The sequence below is a fragment of the Uloborus diversus genome, chromosome 2, assembly GCF_026930045.1.
Source record: "Uloborus diversus isolate 005 chromosome 2, Udiv.v.3.1, whole genome shotgun sequence".
Classification (NCBI taxonomy): Eukaryota; Metazoa; Arthropoda; class Arachnida; order Araneae; family Uloboridae; genus Uloborus; species Uloborus diversus.
Genome location: NC_072732.1, coordinates 109,814,491 through 109,840,054, shown reverse-complemented (window position 1 = coordinate 109,840,054; position 25,564 = coordinate 109,814,491). Strand labels below are relative to the sequence as shown.

Here is a 25,564-nt window from a genome sequence, read left to right as displayed (position 1 = left end):
AGGCGATATGTAAAAATGTTTTTTGTACACTTCTACATCCCATATTTGTTGTTCTATATTTCTTCATTTCTTATCTGAATTATTAATCTAGAATTTCCTTGGCGCAGTATAGCCTCCTAAGGCTCTTGCACCAAAAAACCCAAGCAAACCAACCAACTAGGATTTCCTTGTACCTTTTTTTAGAAATTAATTGTGTAATAATGATGGTTCAATTCAAAACCACAGTAACTCAAAAATATGATTGTAAAGTTATTTTAAGAGTGATATGAGATTTTTAAAAATTTTAGTACAGTGCAGAATAGTTTCAAACTCATGCCATAAAAGGGAATTTTACTGTGAATATAAGCTTTACATAACTCTGATGTAATGGCAATAATAAACTATTGTAAACAATTTAGCAGTAAGTTACCGCCGTTAAGCGAGGAGCATGTAATATACCAGGCAGCCCGACCATCAATTCCAGAGACTGCAGTCACTAATCCAGATTGAATAAGAATGAAACTGCAATCTCTGTATGTGATGGCCGAGCTATCCTGTACATTGCATATAGTATACAATGTCTCAAAATTTTAAATCTCTCGTGTTGTTTTGTTTGAACTGAATCATTGAGACTTTTATATATGTACTTTCTTGTAATGCTGATATGATTTCTCTATATATTGATAAAAAAGTAACGGTCAAAGAAATTGTGAAAGAATGTCTGTGACTGTATCACATTCAGGAGACCCCATAGCACCTACAGCCTTGAAAATATTTGGCACTAGATTACTCTGAACCCCGGGGGTTTGCACCTTGCAGCATTAATTTTAAATTTTGAATTATTATTATTTTTTTAATTATTTTTTTAGTCTGAAATTTTACATAAAGTACTTATAAAAGGGATTAAAGATTTCTCACACCCCTTAACATTTTATGCCATTCAATGGGACTTTTTTTCTGCATGATATAAAGTTGGTCTAATTCTCTTAATAATTTGAACATGCAGGTTTCTAATTTAGCAAAAATCCTATACTAAACTTAATTTAAGCACAGAGCTAAATAGCAAAATGTTACTGACTACCATGAATTTGAAAATGACTTTTTAGACTTCTAAGTCACTCTTTATTTTTTATCTTTGTCAGTTAACATCTTAAGTAAAACTTGTTTCCATTTGTTTCTTTTGTCCTCAAAATTGTTACTTGAACTGATTTCCACGCAGTTATGATGTATTTCTGCTATAATATGCATTTGATTCTGTTAAAAAGTTTTATGATGAATTTCATGAAAGAAGTAAACTACTTTGATGAAACATTGGTTATAAAAAAAAAAAACGTTTTTATGTTTTGCTCTGTATGGGTAATAAATGTAATTTTGTAATCTAGATAAAAGATAATGAAGAAAAGATAAACTTTTTTAACAAGTTATCATCTTCCCTGGATGCTTTTCCTCAAGATGTGTGTCTGTATAAAATTTTACCAGAGCTTATTAATGCTTTTGAGTATGGAAATGCTGGTTCTTCAGTTCTTTCGCCACTTTTTAAAGTAAGTAACAAAATATAGAACAACAACAAAATGTACAACGGGGTTTCAAAAAGTAAGATAACAGTCAGCAGTTCAGAACCAATGCTCTCGTTCAGCAAGCCATCTTGATGTGGTTCCACATTCTTGACAATCATCTCTTCCATGCCAGACCGGAGATCTGGCATGGAAGTTTTTAAAGGTTCAAAGAGATGGTAATCACTTGATGCAAGAACAGGATTGGAAAGAGAGAGGTCCTATACCACCCTATGCAAAAACCTTATCACACTTCTTGTTTCAATGGCAGGACTTGTTTCCCTCAATGCAGACATCTTTTAAGTTTAACTGACATTTTGTCCTGTTAGTAGACACCCAGCTCTACTGACATCCATTGGTACTGTTTGAAAGCTCCGACTGTCTTCGTTATCTTCATGGGCGGATTTATGGGGGGGCAGAGGGGGGCAATGCCCCCCGAGTTTTGGGAGGACTTTATGTAGTAACAACACATCTTCCAAAAATTAAAAATTTTTTTTTTCTTTTTTGAATAGTTTAGAAGTGCATGGGTGGATTTATAGGGGGGGGGCATAGGGGGCAATGCCCCCAGTTTTGGGAGGACTTTATGTAGTAACAACACATCTTCCAAAATCTTAGAACAAAAAAATCATGACTTTTTCTTTTTTGAATTGTTCAATGAAAATGAAGAGAAAAGCAAATGTCCTTTTCTGATGGGAGAAAAGAAAAGGAAAAAAAAAACGAACATTAAATACAAATAGTACAGCTGTCACTGGGGTGCTGAAAATGTGTCTAAATTCAAGATTTTGGACTGAAAACCATTTGGGCAAGTATATGAATGAAAATATAGGCTAAACAAGCTATACATTATGCTGCAACACTTATAATAATTGACGATTATTTTAACAAATTAGAACCTAAAGCAAAGGGGAACCGCCCCCCCCCCCCCCCCCCCCCCCCGCCATCCTCATTCGCGCTAACAGAACGTTCTACTCGTTATGATTTGTGTCCACATTTCAAATATTTATTTGTGCATAATATTTATGTTCTTAGTATATTAATTGGTCTTTTGAGAAATTCTAAAAAACATAAGTTTTTTTTCCTTCTCTCTCTCTCTCTTTTTTAAGAGAGAGAGATTAAATACTATCGCAAACTGAATAAATTTCAGTTATCTGAGTGTTCTGATTAAATGAATCTTTTAACATAGAGGGAGAGTACAATTTTACTTACTTGATAATTACCGTTTAAAAAGCAAGGTAAGTCATAATCATCTAAGTCTTAGTGAGTCAGTCCTTGTCATTATTGAAATCTAAATAATTGAGTCATCAAAAGTTTTGGAAAAATTTACTGAAATTTTATAAAAGTCTATAAAAACCTAACAAAGATTGGTAAAATCGTAAAAATCCTTTAACCGTAAAAACTGACGAATTTTCGTAAAAATTACAAAAAATCAAGCAAAAATTTACAGGTAAGAGTGAATTACAAACAGGGTCGAATTTGCCAATAAGATAAACAAGCTGTTGCTTATGGCCCCTTCTTTGAAATGGGTCCCTAACTCCCAAAAAAAAAAAAGTATGATTCGTTTCTTAAAAAATGGAAATTGCTTGAAAAAACTAATTTCTTTTTTAAGTGCTTGAAAACGTGTGGCTACAAACCTTAAATTTTAAAATTTCTAACAAATGGTAGAGGGGGAGGAATGCCAACATATGTCAAATTCAGCTCCTTGCCACATCCTGTATTAAAAATGTAAAAATAATGGTTCTCACGTTTGTAATATATTATTTGAAGTTACGTTTTGTGACTCACCTGTTTCATATCTTGCTATTTATTCAATCCTGAATGCAGTATTTTGGAAATTCTTTTGTATTGATTGCTTTTATCTTACTACTTCTGCATATTGTCTATCTGTTTAGCACGGAAAAAAAATACACACTACTTCTATTTCTTTTCGTTTTCTGCCCCACTTGCAACTGAAGAAAAGTTGTCATGAGAAATCTATGGTTTCTTTTTTCTTTTAAAGTTAAAATAGTTATTTCTCTCAAAGTAAGAACTGGACTGTAAAAATTTACAATCAAGTACTAAAATACCAGAGACTGGAAAGTACAAATGAAGGGCGTTAAATAATTTTATTTATTCCAGAGTCCTTGAAAACAATTAGATAAATCTTTGAAAATTCTAAGCAAAGTAGGCTCCAATTACTTCTACTGCATATTGTTAATCTGTTAAGCCGGGAAAAAAAATGATACACTATCTCTATTCCTTTTCGTTTTCTGCACCACTTATAATTAAAAAAAGGTTGTTGTAATGAGAAATCTAGTTTATTTTTTCTTTCAAACTTAAAATGGCTGTTTCTTACAAAGTTCGAACAATAATGTACAACTGTATAATCTAGTTATCAATTTCTATGTCTATCCAATTAACCTTTATAAGGCTTCAATATGCAGAATTTTATATCCATTTTACAAAATTTCCTCCGGGGGATAAACTCCCGGCCCCCTAAAATTGGAGATATTCTATTTCCCACTTGAAAAGGAGCCCTGCGTCACTCTCTTGATACCAGCTCCCTCTCTTAAGGTCAATTCAAAAAGGACAGCATGAAAACACACATTAATGAAAACGACACTCAAAAAAGTAAAGCATGGACTTATGCATCACAGGAAACAGACAAAAACTTAGGAGCAAGGGGGGGGGGGGGGGGCAAAAAAAATGTTGCTAAAAAAATTAAAAAATCCTGCCCCCCCAGGAACTTAGTCCTAAATCCGCCTATGGTTATCTTCAGCTTGATTTTTATTCATACAGAAAATAGGCACACCTGTCATAGCCCTTGTTACCTTACTTTTTGAAGCCCCTACATGGATCAATATTTTTGTTTATAGATTTTTTAATGTCAATGTTACCATTGGGTTTTTCTTTAGTTAGGAAAGCTTTTATCAGAAGAAGATTATCAGAAGAAAGTTGTTCCTTGTGTAGTTAAAATGTTTTCATCTAAAGATAGAGCTACGAGAGTGAAACTATTACAGCAAGTAAGCTACTTCAACATTACTCAAATGTTTACTAGTTGATTTTGTTGGTTTATGAAGAATAATTGTCAATATTTTTAGTGAAGAAAGTATTTTTACTTTATAACATATCTAATACATCTATTCTAATCTCTTTAATTTATAAGTTATATTTTCATGTACATGGAAAATTTTCGAAAATTTAAGTCTAAAAATTGCTTTTTTTTTGTTAACTTTTGGGGCTTGAGTGGTGCTGCTTGATAATTATTTTCGCCGTGACATTCTAAGGAGAGTAATTTTGGCTCATCAACTTCTGTTACTGAGAGTAAATAACAGACAGCATAACTTGAAAGCTTAAAAATTCAGTATAGTATCTTGCTTCAGTCAAATGTTTCTCAAAATGTGAAAGTGATGGATAATCTTATTCTGATTTGAGAAATGGTGACATGATCTAAAATATTTTGTAGTCATTTGTAACATAATTTCGTTTTAAAACATGCACATTACCCTTGTTGTTTTTCGTTTCACTTTCAATAGGTAATTATAGCATGTTAAAATACATTGGGCATGTTTTATCTTTAACGGGGGGGGGGGGGGGCGTCCCTTGTTATTTACTGTTCAGTAATTAAAAAATAATTCATTGCAATATACATCTGACTTTTCAATATATGTGGCATTAAGAAGCTAAGTGGTGTAAGTGAACATTTTCAGGTTTTAAGTAAAACACGTTTAAAGTTCTGGTCCTACGTAGATTTTGATTGAAATTTTTTTCTAAATCATGCTGTATAACAGCACCTACCAGGGCTACTAGTACTATCTCTTGCCCCAAAGCAGAGTAGTGCTTCACTTACAATTTGTACTGGCGTAAGTTCTTAATTTTTGCCCTTACATCCCTTTTCTTCTCACTGCTGTATATAATCTTCATTTAATGATTATTTTATCATTTGAGGCAGTGAGAAGCAAAGGGATGTAAGTGGACATTTTCAAGTTTTGAGTAAAACGCATATAAAGATCACGTCCCATTGAATTTTTTTCTAAATCATGCTGTACAGCAGCACCTACCAGGGCTACTAGTACTATCTCTTGCCCCAAGACAGAGGAGGGGTTCACCTACCATTTGTACTTGTTATCTCCAAATTTTTAATTTTGCCACTTGCATCCCTCTGCTCCTCACTACCTCATTTGTGTATTTTTATCTCCAATTTTGTCATTGGAGTGTAAATACTGACCCTTATGTCTACAATATTGGGAAGAACCAGAATGTCTATGAATGTATTTCACAATAAAAAAAGAGAAATTAATTTCGTTTAGCAGCATTAGTATGACACGTCCCAGTCACTCTAGTTTAAAATTGTCTAGCCAGTTTGATACCTACATCCTCATTCTTGACAACCAGCATGCAAACGATAGCAACTGCTCTTCAAAAGAAAGATAAATTCAACATTTTTGTGTGTAGAGATAATCCCACGGTGCCTTACCACACACACATTATTTTTTATATGGTTACTAGCCAATACAATTAAGCCGTCAATAATGTATTTATCAAAACAAATACAATGCAGATAATGTACACTAATCGTTTATTACTTTTCGTCCAATGATGCAGCCTGTCAATTGCTTTGACTCAAAAATGCCATGCAAGACTATTATGGATTGTATGCACTGTTTATTTCTGCACATCTCCTCTTATTACAGTAGCCTCTTGTTATATTGTTCTTATCGGGAGACAATAAAAAAGCGTGATATACCTGAAAGTGTGATGTAACCAAGGTTGTTAAAAATAACTATTGAACAAACCTTCAAGTAACTGATTTGTGTATTTATAATAAATGTAGTTCATTTTTATATTAGAACAACTTTTTAAATAAAAGCATAAAAAAAAAAAATATCTTGCCAATTTTTTAAAATATAGTGTAAAAAATAATTAGAATTATACTAATGGTTTTTTTGGTGAAAGGAAAGTTTAAAAGTTAAAAATGTGTGTGTGGCAAATTCAGAAGAATTAAATGTGTCCCTGTTTTACTTATTGGCATAAAAAAAAAAAAAAGGAAGGCAAAAACTTTTCCTGAGAAATACAAGCATTTTACTGCTCAAGTGATCTCAAATTTAGAACAAAGTTGTATAACCTGTATTGTTTCAGGGTACTGAGGGAAAGTGCAATATATCTGAATTAGTGTTATAATGAGTCGCAATATAACTAGGGGTTACTGTATTTACTCATACACTTCCATTCCATCGCATTGGGGACAGCAGCGCCGGTCTTTATAATATGCATCAGGCTTAGGCAGTTTATTCTACATATAACTAAGGGGGGAAATTATAAAACTTTTTTTTACTGTCTTACTAGTGAAAATATTTTTCTTATCTTTTGCAGGTAGAGCAATTCATTGATCACATTCAACCTTCTGTTGTTAATAGCCAAATATTTCCTAATGTTGCTCAAGGATTTTTAGATACAAATCCAACAATTAGAGACCACACAATAAAGGTAATTTAATGTAACAATCAAATTAGTTTATGCATGCATTAAATTCATTTCTGAACTTTGTTTCCTTTGATTTCTTACAGTGTATGGTCTACTTAGCACCAAAATTAAATTATCAGAATTTAAATGAAGAAATGCTGAAACATTTTGCAAGATTGCAGTCCAAAGATGATCAAGTAATTTGTTTTACATTTTAAAATTCGTTATTCATTTTTTCATACGTGCTAACGGTAAAACTTTTTTTCCCTTTAGGGAGGCATACGAACAAATACAACAGTTTGTTTAGGAAAAATTGCATCCTATTTACATCCTCAAGTAAGTGTTTATATCCTTCAGTATTTTTGTTTAAAAAAATAATAAAAAATCCAGTGTTTATTTTATTCTTATCTCTTTGTGATGCCGGAAGAGTAATGAAATTTTTATGCAAGCGTTATTTAAATTAAGCGTAGAGAAAAATTTTAAAGATCATTATTTTCAATTTGATTATTTTATTTTGCACACTGATCGAATTATACATAATATATGTAAATAAATCCATGATTTTATGCTCAAAAATTTAGGTTTCAAATGTACTGTGAAGATAAAATTTTAAATTACAAAAAACATTCTTTAATGCGAAGATTTAGATTACATCATCAACAATATTGTAGCACTTTTATTTATATGATTAAAACTAGTAATAGCTATAAAATTGAAATTTCTTAACTTATTAGAACCAACTTTATGATTTTTTATTTAATTAAAATATGGTTTAAAAAACTGCTATGAAAAGTGTTTTTTTTTTTCTTTTTAAACATTTTCATTTAGTGAGTGGTGATTACAGTCTCATGTAAAATTTAATATCTATTGTGAATCTAATGGAGTTCTGACCTATAATTAAGTAATGAAAAATATGCAATAACAAAATTGTGTATTCAATAAAATTTTTGAGTTTTTGGAAATTGAAACTGTATTGTTTAAATTTAGTCTGAACGAGTATTTAAAAAATAGCTTATTAATGTAAAAACAACATTTTTCTCTTCTTATTTAATTTTATATGTTTTATTTTCTCCAAAATGTATGTCCATTTAATTTTTGTCACTTTCTAAGGCATTCAAAATTGTTTTTCATTTCTTAGACTAGGAAGAAAGTTTTGATCAGTGCGTTTTTAAGAGCTTTAAGGGACTCTTTTCCTCCTGCACGAGCAGCAGCTATATTAGCTCTTTCAGCTACTGAGCATTATTACAGTGTCAATGACTGTGCAACTAAAGTATTACCAGCTCTTTGTCATTTCACGGTCGATCCGGAGAAATCTATTAGAGATCAAGTGAGCAAGCTTTGTTACTCTTTTAATGCATTGACTCTTTATAATTGCTGAGTTAGTAATCTGTTAACTTCTTAACTTGCAATGTCTTGTCATATATGTAATATGCTGACCTGGCAGAACATCAACAAGACGTGTCAAAGGCTTGGTGGGGTGGTTATGTCCAATGTAAATAGAATATTTCAAAGATATTGTAGAGCTGATCAGGCTACATATACAGTGAAACCTCAATAAGTAGTCGACCGGTTAAGTGGTCACTCCATTTAAGTGGTCGTTTTTCTTGGGTCCCAAAAAGGTCTCATTCACAATAATGTAAAATGATCCCCCTTTACTGGTCACCAAATTTCATTTTACCCGGTTAACTAGTCACTCAAAAGTTGTTTTCTAAAATTCCTTTTCCTTATCGGATCTTAGAAAATAGTGTCGGACTTGTTTGATAGTCATTTTTCCTTGAAATCTAGATCCTCCGTTCTGGTCGTTCAAAGCATACTTCTTGCTGTGACTCTGCCGAGTGCCAAGAGTATGAATCAAACTCCTTTCAGGCAAGGCATACGAAATCTAATGCCTGGAGAAAGTTAGCCAGCGTTTAACATCCATTCAAGGAACTACAAACACAGAATTTAAAGCTTGATGTATGTTAGAAGAGATCATTCTTTTCCGTAAGCAACAACTTCATGAGTCAACATTGAAGGATTGTATTAATGTACCATAACTACATTAAAAAAAGTTGTTGTTATTTAGTAATATGTAAGTAAGAGAAAATAAAACAAAGTAACTGTCATTAGTATTTTTCCCCCCTTTTTAATATTTCCACTAATTTATAGACATCTACTGCCATTCATGAATAATATTTGTAAGGCTTTTTTTTTCTTCCTTAATTTCCCACTCCACATAAGTAGTCACTCCACATAAGTGGTCAAAAATTTTTGGTCCCTTGAGTGACGACTAAACGAGGTTTTACTGTAGATGACAATCACTCAAGTTTCTTTATTGCATTCAGATATAATCCACATTACATGTACTAACATGTTTATAAAAAATGTCATACAATCAAAGATTATTAAACTTTAAATTTTATTTAAACAATGATATTTTTAAATGACTGTTAATCGAGAAATTAAACTAAAAATACAGTCAATGTATTTTTCTATTTGAGACTGTTCATCTTTCTTGTTCAATGATCATTTCATTATAATCAATTGTTGTAATTATTTACAACAATTGATTATAACAAAATTATCAGGCTTGGCAGCTTGCAATGTAAAATTAACTAACTTATAAAAGTGTGTAGTAAATCACAGAACGTACACAATTTGAACAGCTTCTAATACTCAGCCAAACCATTAACAGCCCAATGTCTGATCATGCTGTTTATGTTAAGCAATGTAGGAAATTGAATTGTGAGGCCAGGGCTTAAGCACTCTAGCTAATCCATGTGTTCTTAAATTTAGATCAGAACATGTATCTAATTGGTACAAAGTAAGGTTGATCTTGTTTCATCTTGCAGACAGGGGCACCAACTTATCAGGGGCACCAACTGCAATGTTTAAGCACTCCCCGAAATGTTTGTAGGAATGCTGAACTGCCCATTGTTTTCATGCTTTTTTACAACCAAAACATAGTATTGCAGTAGACCCTTGATTTATCAGGGGTTACATTCCACAAAAAGTGTGTTAAAATAGGGGTTAAGTTCTATAGATAAAAAAGTATTTCATTCCGGTGATATATAAATATATGATAAATTTAGTTTAATTAGTTCGATACATATGCCCAATGTGCATGAAGGAAACATGAATAAACTTAATGTTGATGAAAATAGTAGTTTAATGCTAGTCTGTTGGCAGTCATTAAACATTTTTCTTGGAAGGAAGGGAACTAGTGCATCCATTATTTTTCATGTCACATCCTTGTAAATATCTTCCTTCATTAACAAAGCTCATTTGTCATTACCAAGGAATGTTTAAAAACTTTCAATGTGAAAGTGTTTGGTTGTATGTCATCAATGTTAGTATCCTCGTTGTTTTCATCCTCCTTTGTCACTTCCAAAAGCTCTTATTCCAGTGAGCTCTGAATTGTCTGAGTTTCATAACTTAACTTCCGAGAAAGAACTCTGAAACAAATTGCAAAAAATGTCCCCAGAGGCCTAAGCTCACGTATTAGCAATTTAGAATGCAGTTTATTGCTTGTTGTTTGCAATCTCAGGAGTTTGGATTTTAAAGGAGGAGACAATTTTCTCCGTTTGCTAATGCTGCCTCAGATTAAAATAAAACCCTTCCGCATAAAACAAAACAGAGGCGTCAAATCTTAAACAATGTATATTGAACCTCCAGTAAAATGAGGGTCTACTGTACTTTATGTAGAGTTTTTGTTTGCATTCATTCATAATTATTAAAGTGACCACCTAATCAACTATATTTGATACTTTCAATCATTTTTTAGCTAAAATATCTGTAAAGAGCCTCTTTCTGATTCCCTCCATTTTCAATTTGAGCAGCTCCACATATTTTCAAATGATACGCTGCTTATAGCAGAGCAAGAACACTCCTAAAATACAGGGTTGTAAATTTAATCCATGGAAAGGGAATGCCGTTTCCCTAAATATTTGATTTATTGTTGTTAAAAAATTTAAATTTGATGTAAATTGTTTTCTAAGCCACTTTTTTTTTTTTTTTTGAAAAAATGTCTGCCTTTTGAGTGAAAGCTGTCATAAGTAATCTAAGCTGACCTTTTTTGTCCCAACAAAAAATTGTTAACCATGACATCTACCCCATAAAAACAGGTGCATTCCCTCAAATGTTTTTCCAACTACAGCACTGCTCAATGAGCAGTGCTCATTATTAAAAACTTGACCTTCATTGATGTGCTTACAAGCGATTTACAAGTGCGTTAAATAATATGAAAGGGCTTATAGCATTGCAGATGGATCCCATTGTATTTAAATACATTGAAGTGTTTATGTGTCTTTGATTTGAATGGGATGCAATCGATTGTATGAGGCGTGTTTTTAAAGTAAGGCCATTTTGGGGTAAATGAAGAACAAGTACAGATAGAGCAAAGAAATATATTGCACAAAATCTACCACTCTTACGCTATTTCTCAACACTGCTCCGGTGATTTTCCAAGCATTTGTCATAGTGTGGTACAGGTTTTTGGAGACCTATTTGTACAAAGTTGTCGCCTGTGTAGTCAACCATGAGGACTCTTACAGGGCTTTGGCTGGGATGTTTTTGAACATCCTCTGGGTCTGCTCCCACCTCGCTCACAGCAACTTTCATTTGGTAGATTTTTGTGCAATAAATTTCTTTGCTTTATCTGTACTCATTCTTTTTTTATTTCAAAACGAACCTTACTTTAAAAACGTCCCTCTTATATTCTGATGACATAGCCATACTCATTATCGTAAGTTGAAAGTCTGCAGTTTGGCAACCCATAACTAATGTTAAAAGGAAAAAACTAACTTATCAGCCAGACTGTGAACAAGTAGTGTTGTCTTTGATCAAGTAATGTTGGTCTTTGCATCAGGAATCAAACCAAAAATATTCTTCAATAACTCAATATATTTTACTGTTACTGGAACAGAAAAGAAGACACTGAATATTTAAGAAAAAGGCATGTTGGTTCTTCATAATATGATGTTTAATAAAACAAAAATACTTTCCAATATATCTCTGTATTATTTTTGCTAAAAATGTTAGTTTTTTTCTATCAAACCTTTGTGATTATACAGTAGACGCCGGGAATTGAATCAGTGGTTAATTGAATCAACTGCTTTAATGAATCAAATTGTCAAAAACTGAGCAAAACTCAGCTTTATTAAATTTTTCTGCTGTATAGAATCAGCCGCTTTTTTAATTAAAACTGTATCGAACAAACATGATTCATATAAGCGGCGGCCACTGTATTTATACTGAACATTGTAGAAGGTAGTTGCTTGTGAAAGTGGAGACTTGTCCAAAAGTGTTGATGGCACAGGTCTCTACATTACATCTTTCAATGATCAAAGAATATTGTATATTTTTGTAATTTCATTTAATGCAGACATTCAAAGCAATTGGAGGTTTTCTTTCAAAGTTGGAGAAAGTTTCAGAAGATCCAACCTTGCTGGAAAAATTGGGTATAACTAATATTCTATACTTATTTTTATTTTTGGATAAAAATCAGTAATCTATAGTTAGGGCAAACCTAACCTGGCAGCATTGTGAAGGTTATGCAGATCCTAATCACAACATTATGATGCCGCCAGGTTTGGTTTGCTTCAACTGTAGATTATTTATAGTTATTTACTACATTAATATCTCTCTATTCGATAATAATCTATGCTATTTTATAATGCTTTTATTATACTTGTTCTGTTGTTGCTTGATTGGTTGGTAGAACAAGCTTTTTATTTGATGCCAAGAACATAAATGGATTGTAGTCACTCTAAAGTTAACTGATGATAAAGTTAATCAAATTAATTTCAAGGTTGAACGTAAGCAAGCATAGAATTGTTGATACTGAAGCTTTAAAAATAATCCAAGTTTTCGAGGGGTTCCTCTTTGCAAGTGGTAAAAGCAGTTTTTCACCATATACTTCTTGCCAAGTACTATTAATGCCCCAATAAAATTTTAATTTAGAGAGCCATTTGAATTTTAAGATTCTTTAACTTATTTTTCTCTTAGAAAGAGAAATTCTACTGTATGCCAGCAATAAAATCATTTTAAAAGCTTTTAAGTTGTGGAGAGTTTCTAAATGGAGAGTAAAAGTTTCTTCACAGGGGAACAAATGAGTATTGCAGACTGTGCCAGTTCAACTGTATCTCAGTTATATAAGCTTGAACTAAGGCACTGCTCCATAAACCATTCATGTTTTAAGATCATTATCTGTTTCATAAATAAGAACAAAAATTGCAGCAAAAGCACTTTCACTTATTGTGAACCGGGTACTTTCCCATTCTGATTTCACACATTAGGGGCCAGCCGCAAGCAAAAATGATACTTGATTTTATAGAAGCTTTAACAGTTTCTTACTCAATGTCAGATATTAAAAATATGTTCATTAGTTAATAATCTATGCAAGATTAATATAAACAAAATATTTTGAAGTTAACCTATTTATACAGTCCTGCCTATTTATAGCAAAGTTTCAGAGACCTAATTGAAATTTCTTTATAGCTACAATTTCATTATAAAATATTAGATAATAGGCAGTAAAACCTGAAAGGGAAATAAAACATATAAATTATTTCAGTCAATGTAGGGAAAAAAAATTAAAATCCTATGTGACATTCTTCCTAAAAAGTGTATCCCTCCTAGCTAACTTTGTATGCACTTTTTTCTGTTACAGAAAATAACTGTATGCAGAGATGATACTGAGTCTGACTCATCTGGTTCCCTAAGACTCAAGAAAATGAACAGTTGAGGGGATAAAACTGGTTCTTCTTGAAAAACTTATTTTTCTCCCCACTTCGACACATGTTAAACAGTTTGCTGTCATGCATGAAAACACATAAATGTTATTGAAGTAGCATAAATGTTTTTTTTATTATTATTCTTGTTCACATTTAAATTTTTTTTTCAAGATTTAAAAAAATAATGAAATTTTAAAGAAGGAAAAGAAAGAGAATTTCTGTCAATTTTGTAAATGCAAAATTATTGGAATTATTTTTTTTTTTACAAATTAACTGTAACTGTCTGCGTAATACTTATTCATCTGAACAAATGAAAGAGAGTTAGAGAGACACTAAGCTTAATTTCTATCATGATTAAAACAGTAATAAATTTCTTTTATAAATTAAGCTTCATTTGGATTGAATAACATGTGAATAAAGTAATAAAATGACAGCTCCATAAAGGGCAAAATCAGTAATAGCCACTGGCCGAACAATGACTGAATGAAAAAAAAAGATTAAAAATCATCTGTCAATCACTACCTCAAAAAATAAAGTTAAATCTTAAAGTGTATAAAAGTAATTGGAAAAATCTTTTCCACCAAAATCCAGGTGCAGCCTTAATGAACCAAATACAGTACATTAGTACTGTATTTGGAATTATTTCAAGGGGAAAAATATATATGACTTGTAGCACTTTGAGTAAAATAAGTGGCCACTATTTCAAAAAGGTGGCTACAAATGAAATTGTTTCTGTTTGATAAGGAATTTCCCCAATCTTGCTCTTTACAACTTCATGCAAAAACTGGGGTCTGAAGCTGTTGGTGCGATTATAAATCTTATAATTATGTATTTTTTGGTCTTCATAAAGACTTCATTTTGTATTTAAATTCCAGGGCTTTTTAATTTTTACTTTTGATTTTTTAGTTTGATTCAAAACTTTTCATTTTTAGAAACATTGCCAAAAGAATGTGTTTTTGTACATGCGTATAACATTCAATGTACTGTCAGTCCTGCTTAAACGAATACCTTCGACTTCAAGAAATATTATTTGATTAAGTGGGGAAATTTTACTTACCTTTCCTGATTGACAACATTTATCTTAAAACCTAATAATAAATCAATATCTAAGTAATAGAAGAAAAAATTTTTTTGATTAAAAAGCATTTTAAATAAGCTAATTATTCAACAAAATAGTGTAATGATTAAGTATATATAATACAAGTAGCATGGAAAATTATAAATATGTATTTTACAACTTGAGGTATTAAATATTTGTTTCGACACCTTTTTTCAGTTCATATTTTTTGGAGAATGTCCACAATAGTGGATTCCTTGCTCGAAGTATTTTGAGAATACTTTTCAAACTTCAATTACCGTGTTTTACGTAATTAATATTTATCAATTTCTTACCGTCTGCGTTTTTAAACTTAATTATTGACTGTCTGTTGGTAATGGCAACAATAAAAGAAATTTGATAGAATAGGGGAAATGCTTTGATGGAATATGAATGCTGTTCTTCTCGCTCATTGTTTGCCGAAAAATACTATTTTAAATTTTTACGTCAATAATCACTTATTTAATTTATGTTTAACATATTCAAAATTTTTCTCCACAAAAATATATGTGAAAACTGATCACTGTTATTCGATTAACTGGGAAAATTATTCGATTAAACATTACATATCTTTAACATTACATCTATGGGAGAAATGTTGGTTCCAGGAAATTTTATTCATATAAGTGGGGTATTCGTTTATATGTTACCCGATTAAGCAGGGCTGACAATATTTATACTTGAAAAATGTTTGGTGTAGCTATTATATATTCCGATAACATTATGGTTTTCTTATAGCAGATAGCATAAGCTGGGCTGTTTTTAGTAGCATCATATCAAATATGTTAAGATTCAGTAATTTCCAATATGTGTTTTAAGGACATCACTGAATTATAAATCTAAAAACCAAAAGTTTGCTTTTCTTTTTATTGAGTTTTAAAAACAAGTTTTATTTTGATAAGTATTTATTTATTTGATTAAAAAAAAATTCTTTAACTTCTCAACTTGAAATGCGTGATCAATGTTTTTTTTCTTTTAAAGAAAAAGAACTAGAAACAACTGGTCCTGCCTCAATTGCTGCCAGTTGGACATCATGGGCTGTGACTTCACTTACTGACAAATTATATAATAGATCTAGGACAAAAAGCCCCAGTCCATCTTCAAACCAATCTCCAACAGCTATATCACCGACCTTATCTGGTAAGCAATATATTAAAAACTAAAAATTTAGCAAGTTCAAGTTTTCCAAACTTTCTATATACTATTGTCAAGTCTTTTAATGATTACAGTCAGACCTTGATATAAGGTCACTCACTTATAAGGTCACCCCGCATATAAGGTCACTTTTCTCAAGTCCTGGCTCAATGAATAGGAATTCTATATTGTGTCTTATTGGATATGTGGTCAGGTCATAATACATTAATCACTTATAAGGTCACTTCTGTCTGATTTCTTTAAATAATTTCAGTGCTTAATAGATTCATTTCTAAGAATGTTTCGTGATATACAATTCTTAAAAAGTGAAAAGTCGTATTCCTATTACGTAGCATGTAGTGCACCAAATGCAGTAGAAAGTGAGTATTAAGACAGTGACGCTAAAATATGAAGCAGTAGTAATGAGGGCACTCAGCGTGTACATATCACACTTTTTTACCAGTCATGAGAAGCCGAGGAAAATTTCCAGAAAACAATTAGAAACCATTGTGCTTAAACAAAAGAAAAATCCTGCCGGTCCTGTATTTATGACAATTTTAAGTTAGGTAAGTCACTCATCAGTTCTCTGCTTGGGCATATTTGTATGTAGCTTTACTCTAAATGAAAGTTCTAAAAAATCATTTCAAAATGCCTTATTGCTTCCAAAAGTTTTGATTGATTCAAATCTATTAAACTATTGTAACCTAATTACTGATATTTTTGAGTGTATTAAATTTTAAAAATAATTAATGTATATAGATGTTTATTTATCAATAAATATACATGGATCGGTTATAAGGTCACCGCGCTTCTAAGGTCAGTTTCGTGAAGTCCCGAGGGGGACCTTATATCGAGGTCCGACTGTATTTGTATCATAAATAATTTTTTCATCATTGTTTTCATAAAGTCTTGAAACTCTTTCAAATTTTGCTGTAACATTTTTCAATTTTTCCTTATTTGGCTGAAAAGTACTTCTGATGTTGAAACTTTCATGGAATAAGAGATAACCAGCTTTTAAGGAGTTGGAGGAAAATGTTTGTTACTCTCAGCAGCAAGTCTTAGTTTTCGAGAGAATTAAAAAAAATCTTTGGTATTTTTAGTAACCAGCAAATTGTTGTTAGTTTCTTCAATAGTGCAGTAACCTACATTATAACTAAAACTCGGAGGCGCAACAGCACATGGGGTCCCTAGGCCATACTGTGAGCTATATGAATGGAAAATTAATAGCTGTACTTACCATTCAGAGAATACATGTTTAATTACAAGACTGTAAGAGTCCAATGTAATATGCTTGCTTATACTGCATTGATACCAAATACAATCTGTACATGCTGTTTGACACACACAAAGCAATTTAAACTCGATAGATATGATGTGGAAACTCTGATCAGCAAAAATTAATTTTTGCAATTTAGAATATCCTTTTGTGTTTTGCAAATAATACAACCATAGTGAAATCCCTGCCCTTAGTAGATACATTTAAACACATATGCTGATAAATTGTCTCTATGATGTGGAAAATTAACTTTTTTTTTTTGAATTTAAGACTTTGTAAAATTTTCTGAATTATTTTAAAGATGCTGCTAAAAATGCTGAAAAAGATGTCAAAGAAGAAAATTCACCAGTTAGTAATACTGATTCTTGGAGCAATGACTGGGACGAAGAGGTATATGATATGTTTCATTTTATAATGCTGTATTGTATGAATATTATGCTTCAAAACTTTCAAAATTGTTACTCACATTTTTATCAAATAAGAAATTAACTAAACAAATATTTCAATATTTTGTTTTGATGAAAACTAATTTTCAATCCTCCCCCCCCCCCTTTTTTTTTCTGTGTTAAGATTTTGTGGTATAGCTCAATTTGCCCTCTTGTTTGAAACATCAGTTCTTTGGTTTTCCTTTCTCTAACTGTTTCTTAAAAAAAAGAATTGATTAGATTAGTATCAAAGCTGATAAATAAACTAGGTGCGGAGAAAGTTCCCACAATTTTGTTTAAAACGTTTTTTTTGGCATTAAAATCGTATATCGGCGATTTATTTGGCACATATTGTTTATTGGCATTAAAAGTATTTGAGGTTTAATCATTTGCTCCTTGTTAGTTCATTGAGTTAGTGAGCTATGAATCGTGAAAATGTGCGTGTTACTGTCGTTGAATTACACAAGAAGGGAATGAAAACAGCCGATATTATTCGAACGACTGGATTCAAGAGTAAAACAGTCTATGATGCTATGAAACGCTACAAGGAGGCTGGAGGAACTGCCGACCGTCCACGGAGTGGTCGTCCAACCACTGCAAAATGCCTGGAATGGTGGATGCGTGAGCGAGCATTGTCAGCAATTTCAGACTGCGGCTTCGTAAATGTATTGAAGCCCACGGAACCAATTTTGAACGATTGTTATAATTTTTTTGTTTAATGTTATTATTATTGTTTCAAGAAATAGTTTTTATTGCTTTAACTTGTTGATTTGTTGAATTATGTGTTAGTTACAGCCTATTGAAATATCTAATAAAATTTGGGAACTTTCTCCGCACCCTGTAAAGTAGATGTTTTTACTGGCAGCATTTTGTTATTTACACAGGTGGATCAAATATAAATGAGAATTTAACCTCATGCTGATGTAACAAATAAATTTGAGGCGTTGTGTTGCCAGTATGTTGGCAAGGTATAGACCCTTCTTCATTGAAACTGAAGAAGGACTTTTGTGTTTGCATGCACATTGGAGATCTCTGCTGCTTCGGGTACACCACAAGTGAGCATGAGGTGCACATGTCTGTTGCGCAATGCCTCATTATTAAATTTCTTGCAAAAGAGGGAACTAAACCTTTTGAGCTTTTGAGACAGTTTCATGTAGCTTGTGGAAGAAATGCTTTTGCACACTCGAGTGTATGAGTGGGTTAAAAAAATTGTCAGAAAGAAAAACTGTAGTAAACGAACTTGTTTAATGGAGACTATGACGAGCATTACTGTAGATAACATTATTGCCGTTTTTGACCTTATTGAAGAAGGACTTTTTAATGAGGGCTATTATTGTTGCCTTTTTGATGAAGCACATGCTTTGTATCACCATAAGTGATGCCAGCAAGTAATATGCAACATCATTCTTCTCCATAAAATTTCAAGGCAGCAAACTGCCACTTTATTGCAGTTAAATTGGAGGCATTTCACTGGTCGCTTCTAGAAACCACGTCTAGAGTCCAGATTAATTGCCCTGTGGCTACCATTTGTTTTGATTCCTCAAAGGAGTCCTAGGAGGACAGTGGTTTGATGATGACACAAATATGGAAGTACAATACAACCTTGATTTAACAATCATCTAGGGACTGGAAAAAAGTTATTGTTAAATCGAGGAGCATAGTCGCTTAATACAGTGAAACCCAGACCAGTGAAATGTATCATTAAATTGAGAAAATCGTTAAATCGAAGTATACTGTATTCCTGTGCAACTGCGTCCACACATACCTTTCTTTTTTGTATTACAAGAAACGGTATCAAAAACTTGTTTCTGGTTGAGAAAATATTCAGCAAAAGAAGGAAGGAAACTATGCAGAAAAAAGGATCTTTTATTGTTATTAGCATTATTATCTGATAGATGCAATATTTTTTTTCCAAATAAATCTGGTTCATATTTAATCTTCCCTCATAGTTGTTAGTAAAATTTTGAACACATTTTTAAAATTCTAAATTTTTTTTGTGCATTTATGCTTTATCATGTAACCTTTTGAATCTGGAGTAGTACAACATTTACAGTCGGATCCCGCTACAATGCGATCCGACTTGCGCGAAATGGCTATAATGCGAGTTTTTCATGAGTATCGAATTTTTTAGTGCGGACACAAATTACTCGCCTGCAACATGAAATTTTTCGGAAAAGAGCAGCGGAGAGTTAGAATGGGCTTCGTTGACACTAAATATTGGTTTTGCCAATGGACTTTCATCCCTTTAGCATCACTGAAAGCGGAAGTTCACCCACTGTATTAGTTTAAACAACGCTTTGCTTTATTTAATACAAATAACCACTCCGATTCTTAACTTTTTTTTTTCATTTTACATATGAACGTTGATAAAATACATTCTGATAGCATTCTGATCGCACTGCATAAACCATCTTCATTTTTTAAATTATAAATATATTTACTATATCTATATTGTTAAATGCTATAATAATGCTGTAGTGTACATACTGTAAGTACCATACTGCTTTATTTTAGGTTTCTCTCCCCCATTAGTCATTGATTTTGTGCTAAATTACAGAATTTTATGTCAAATAATAACGCTTTTTCTAAAATACAGAAAAAGTCGGTTCTTTGTAAAAGATACTGCAATAAATAGTTAATAAATAGTTTGAAACAATATGAGGGGTGTTTACAAAGATCTGAAACAATTGGAAATGCTTATAAAAAATGACTAAACATACCTTGTTCCACAACGCGAAATTCCGACTTACGCGAGGTGTCTTGGAATGCATCCCTCGCGTAAGTCGGGACTCGACTGTATACCCAAACCCATTTTGTTGTCAGAAGTCAAGATTTCAATTTAGTTAAGCCTCCGGAATCTTAGATAGCCATAAAATTATCACCAGTAATTCCCGAGAAGGTCTCAGATCAAATGGCCAAGGATTGATAATCTTGAAATTCGCAGTCTTTCCTCAGGACAAAGTACTTTTATAACTGCTGTTTTATCCTGGATGGAAATGTCATAGCTGATAAAAAACCAACATATTCTTATGTTAATATCATTAAAATCATTGAATGTTTAGTGTAAATTTTATTATTTCTATGCTAGTTATGTTTTATTAATTAAAGTATGATAAATTTGTTTTAAATTTTTTGTAATAGAATTGTCTTGAAGAAACTGAAATGAATTCATCTTCAGCAGACTTTGATGAACAAAAAGAGGATACAAACGACTGGGAAGACGCATGGGAAAGCTTTGAGACGGATAAGGCGTTTGCTAAGGTTGACTTAATTGAAACTAGTATTGAAGTGTTTTTTGCTTGTACAAAACTAGTAATGTTATGGCAAAAAGTATGGATTGTTTTTGCCATAATTTTGAGGCTTTAATAAAAATCTCAGCTTATATTTTCCTTTTACTTTTATTATTAACATCATACAAACCAAGGAGGGGGGGGGGACTCAGTAAAACCTCTGTAAGTTGAGCCCTTAAGGAAATGTAAGCAACAAGGAACTGAGGTCAACATATAGAGGTGGTCATCATGTAAAATCAACAAAAAACAGCAACTCAGTTTAAAATCTAGCAATCTTCTTATTAATTTGCCATTTTTGGACAAAGGAGATGAGGAATAAATAGGTAAAAAGTTCTAAGCAACTGAATATGTAGAGAGATTTTTCAAATAGAAAAAAAAGCAAAATAGGATAGGTGGTCAAATAAAGAGTAAATTAGTATTTTGAGCAATAGCTCATACATTTTTCTGTGGTCAACATAGAGCTTACAGAGGTGGTCAATATTTAGAAGTTTATCCATTGGAAACATATTATAAACGTTCAATCTATGAAATTTTGGTTTACTTAGGAAGTCTGTCAATATATAGAAAGTGGTCAACTTTGAAGGTTCTACTCTATGTTTTACTAAAGCCTAATGTAAATGTTTTCACACTTGTATCATATTTAAATTTGAGTTAGTTACTTTTCCTACACTGCTCTAATTTGAACTAATAAATGAAATGTTAGTCTTTTATTATTTTAGCTAAAATCTTATGAAAAAATATGAAGTATTAAAATAAGTAAGAAAGTACCTCCCTCTTTTGTGTTGACATTTAGGTACTAATTGAGAGATTTACCAATCCAGAAGCTTAGCTCAGTCTACTTCTAATATAATATCCATTCTTCTGTCTAGGAATTTGAATAAATACTTGGAGATAAAACAGTAACCAGGTTTATTTTTATAACTTTATTATGATCTATTTGCTCAGCTAGATGCTCGCACTATGCACACATCATAATTTCATGCATTTTGACCATTTAGTTGACTATTAGACCAAGTTGACTATTGAATAGAAATGTTGATGCATCTAACCTTCATCAAAATAATTGAAACAAAAAAACGTTAAAAGTACACAAGAAAACAAATTGAATTTAAGAGTTATATTTATTGTTAAAATCTTAGAATTCATAAGTAATATTTTACAATTCCAGTTTTAAAACAAAAAAATTTAAAATATTTTGTCTTTCAAATTCTGATTATATTCAAATTCTCATCTATTATGTGTTACCTTTACACACCAGGTTATAAAAGAAAAAGAATTGCTACATTGTTGTATGCAAGCACATATTCTATGCAAGCTAGGGAAAATGAAGGTGTTAGGCTCTGCATTAGTGTGGTTATGAACTTTCATTTTTAATTTTTTTATTTTATTTGATTTGGTTTTAACTTTTGTAACACATTCTGTATTTTTAACAGAATACTGAAAAATTAAAGAGTTTTTTCCCAACTGAAGATGAAGATCCATTTCAACCGTCTGAGAAAAAGCTTGAAGTGCAAAAAGAAGTTGTTAAAGACTGGGACTCACTGGAAAGTTGGGAGACTTGGGAAGATCCTAAAGAAGGTAATGCTTTCTCCAAATTGTTTTCATACATTGAAAAAAAAAAATGATAGTGAAATTAAAGCAATAATGATTATAGAAAAAAATTTTTCCTCTTTAAACTAAATAGTTGCAAATTATTTTATTATCACCGCAAGAAATGTAATTCATTCTAATTAAATATGCAGATTCTTGTGAAATCTGAGACAGAAAATATTCATTATCAAGTTGTTTTTTAAAAAAAATTAGTAGTAATAAAATTTTGTTTTTCAGCTTCAAAACAGAGCAGCTAGTTTCAAGAATTTCTTTTTTCCAAACAAAAATAAATGATTGAAAAAAAAAAAAATCTTTTCCACACCCTATTTTATTTCAATATGAATGTTCAAGTATTTTGACTTTTTTTAATCATCACATTTTTTTGTATTTTCCTGGACATTTATGAAATCTTTTATCGCTGATTTTTACATTCTGGTCTCCAGAAATCCTTGTTTTCATCGAACTGATCCCAGACTGTTTTTATGTTCTGTATTGTACAAGTCCCAGAATTTTCAAGATATATTTATTTATTTCATATTTTGTGTTTGGCAATGTATGCCAGGGAATTGGCTAGCTGCCACTTAAGATGAGTCAATCTGAATGAGGAGGGAAAAAAAAAATTGATGCACGTGTTTGGTTCATTTCAACGTGCTTGGTTCATTTCAACCTGACTGCTAAATTTAAAGGCTAACACACATTTGTAACATGGCTCTCTGTTTAACGACTTTCAAGGGACCACAAAAAAGCGTCCTTAAATAGAATGCTTTTAACACTATAGTGGACCATCTGGGACCGTGAAAAGCCGTCATTAAATAGAGAAAGTCGTTAAATAGAGCATCGTTAAACAGAGAGCCAACTGTATATGCATATTAAAGTGACTGACATCACCCTTTAAAAAGGAGGGCTACTGTATTTAGGATAATATCTCTAATTATCAATTAGCAATGATAGGTTTGGAATTATAGCAAATGTATTATACAAAATTTGCTGTGTGTGTTTTTAAGGGGATAAAGATCTGCAATTTTGGATCTTATTTGTTAAAAAATGATTTTCCCTCTATTGATTCCTCCATCACATGTGTTTTACATAAATAAAAAACATTTCAAAACAATTTTTATGGTTATGCATGCAAATTGTACATTAAGTCAATTGAATTTATGAATTCTATGTTCTTTTCCTGTGCTCAAGCTCAAACTGAATTATCAGTTACATTTGTAATGATGAATTACAGAATAATGATTGCATTTTTAAAAATTAAACAATGTGTGGAAACTTATTGAATCTCGCTATTGTTCATTTATTATTATTATTATTTTATTTTAAAAAAATTGTCTGACTTTTAGAGAGTACATCTTCGAAGATTGAATCTCACCGACAAAGACAAGAACAGAATCGCTTAGCACGTGAGGAAAAGAGGCGACAACGACAGAAAGAACAGCAGCAAGCACGACCGAGAAAACTGGGAGCGCAAAAAATTTCCTGAAATATTTATAATTCAGTAATGGATGTGATCATGAATATGATGTTTTGTATTAAAATAATTTTATCTAAGTCATATTTTATGTAATAAAATTAATTTTATATCAGTATGAAAATACTTCCTTTTCAAAAAACTAGAACTCAGTTTCATTTAAAAAATGAATACAATTGATCTTCTGTATATGAATTTTTTCTAAGAGTCTGTTATGCAATAAATTATAATAGTTTTAGATATACATAAATGAAAGACTCTGCTTGTGAACTTTTCATTTGTGTGAAAGAAATGCACATGGAATAGTAGTAAAAATAAAAATTATGACAGTTTTATAAAACATTATACAAGCATAAAATAAATTAATAAAAATTGTAGGCAAGTAAAGATTTAAGATTGTACCAGATTTTAGACTTTTTTTAAAAAGAGGACAGTATGATATAGTTGTAAAATTAAAGAAGTTTTAAAGACATATAAATGCAAAACAAGGAATATTATTTTGTATATTTGTCATGCAAATATAGCAAGTACTTATTGCATTAAATATTATCATCCTTTAGTTTAAAATAAAGGGAAGCAAAATAAAATCTTTCATTAAGTTCTTTTTAATATGCTTAACAAGTTTTGTGTTTTGCATAATATATTTTTGTACAGTAAACACATTGCATTTGCCCGTAATGAATTAAAGTAGACCATTTTCTATTCATATAGTTCTTGAACACTCATTGTTAAATAGTTCCCCCTCCCACAAAATTCATAATGACCTTTTTATTAACTTGCTTTTTTTATAAATTAAAATTTCTGATCAGATAATAAAAGTTACAGCAAATGGATAAATTTTATAATTGATTTTGACAATGCAAAAAAAAAAAAAAACTTGCAAATGTTTCACATGAAATATATTTTAATAATAAATAAAATCATAGTTTGTACCATTTGGTGTTGCTTTCTGTGGTACTTATATGAAATAAATGAGGTTATCATTCTCACTATGCATAAAGTCTTATATGTTAACATGCTAGTCGGGTATAAACTTATCAACCCAAATCAAATTATTACCCCTATCAAAACTCGAATTTCCTTGGATTTATGATATATTTTTAACTTAGAGTTTGTGTTGTTTGATTTTAATGGTGAATTAATGGTATCAACTAGGGTGCGATGTCGATGTTTTTGTTAAAACATCTATGTTTCACTTTTGATGTTTTTGGACCATCGATGTCTTGGTTTCGACGTTGATATTTTTGCATTTTAATCAACAATTATCAGAAAATTTGCTCCAATTTTCTCGCTAGGTAATTAAGTTTACTTATGGAGTTGCCAAAAAAAATCTTTTTTTTTTTTTTTTTTCACCCATTTTATAAGATCAATTTTTCTGTGTAGAGGATGCCTTTTGGAATGATCACTACTAGATAGTAGAAGATTAACTAGAGAATGAGGAAGAGGTCAAAGCTATTGGAAAAACCTGACATTGGTAGTCTGGTGCCAGAACTTGCAGTCTATTTCAAGGCTCCAGTTATTAAACTATAGGAAAATCGTATACGTTACTATGGTGAAAATTATAACTTTAAAAATTCAGAGCTGGTAAAAGTTGCTTT

The 25,564-nt window shown here is 31.4% G+C and overlaps 1 protein-coding gene across 1 annotated transcript in view; it reads left to right on the top strand.

The window, feature by feature from the left end:
* LOC129215986 (N-terminal kinase-like protein) overlaps positions 1-24,280 on the top strand; it is a 100,039-nt gene extending 75,759 nt beyond the window's left edge. The window contains exons 8-19 of the mRNA XM_054850114.1: positions 1,362-1,520; positions 4,424-4,531; positions 6,882-6,995; positions 7,076-7,168; positions 7,245-7,307; positions 8,110-8,298; positions 12,334-12,409; positions 15,762-15,920; positions 17,492-17,580; positions 20,757-20,876; positions 22,339-22,483; positions 23,839-24,280. Coding sequence (XP_054706089.1) covers positions 1,362-1,520; positions 4,424-4,531; positions 6,882-6,995; positions 7,076-7,168; positions 7,245-7,307; positions 8,110-8,298; positions 12,334-12,409; positions 15,762-15,920; positions 17,492-17,580; positions 20,757-20,876; positions 22,339-22,483; positions 23,839-23,978 — 1,455 coding nt within the window. The 3' untranslated portion in view covers positions 23,979-24,280. The remainder of the gene's footprint in view (positions 1-1,361; positions 1,521-4,423; positions 4,532-6,881; positions 6,996-7,075; positions 7,169-7,244; positions 7,308-8,109; positions 8,299-12,333; positions 12,410-15,761; positions 15,921-17,491; positions 17,581-20,756; positions 20,877-22,338; positions 22,484-23,838) is intronic.
* The last annotated feature ends 1,284 nt before the right edge of the window (positions 24,281-25,564 follow it).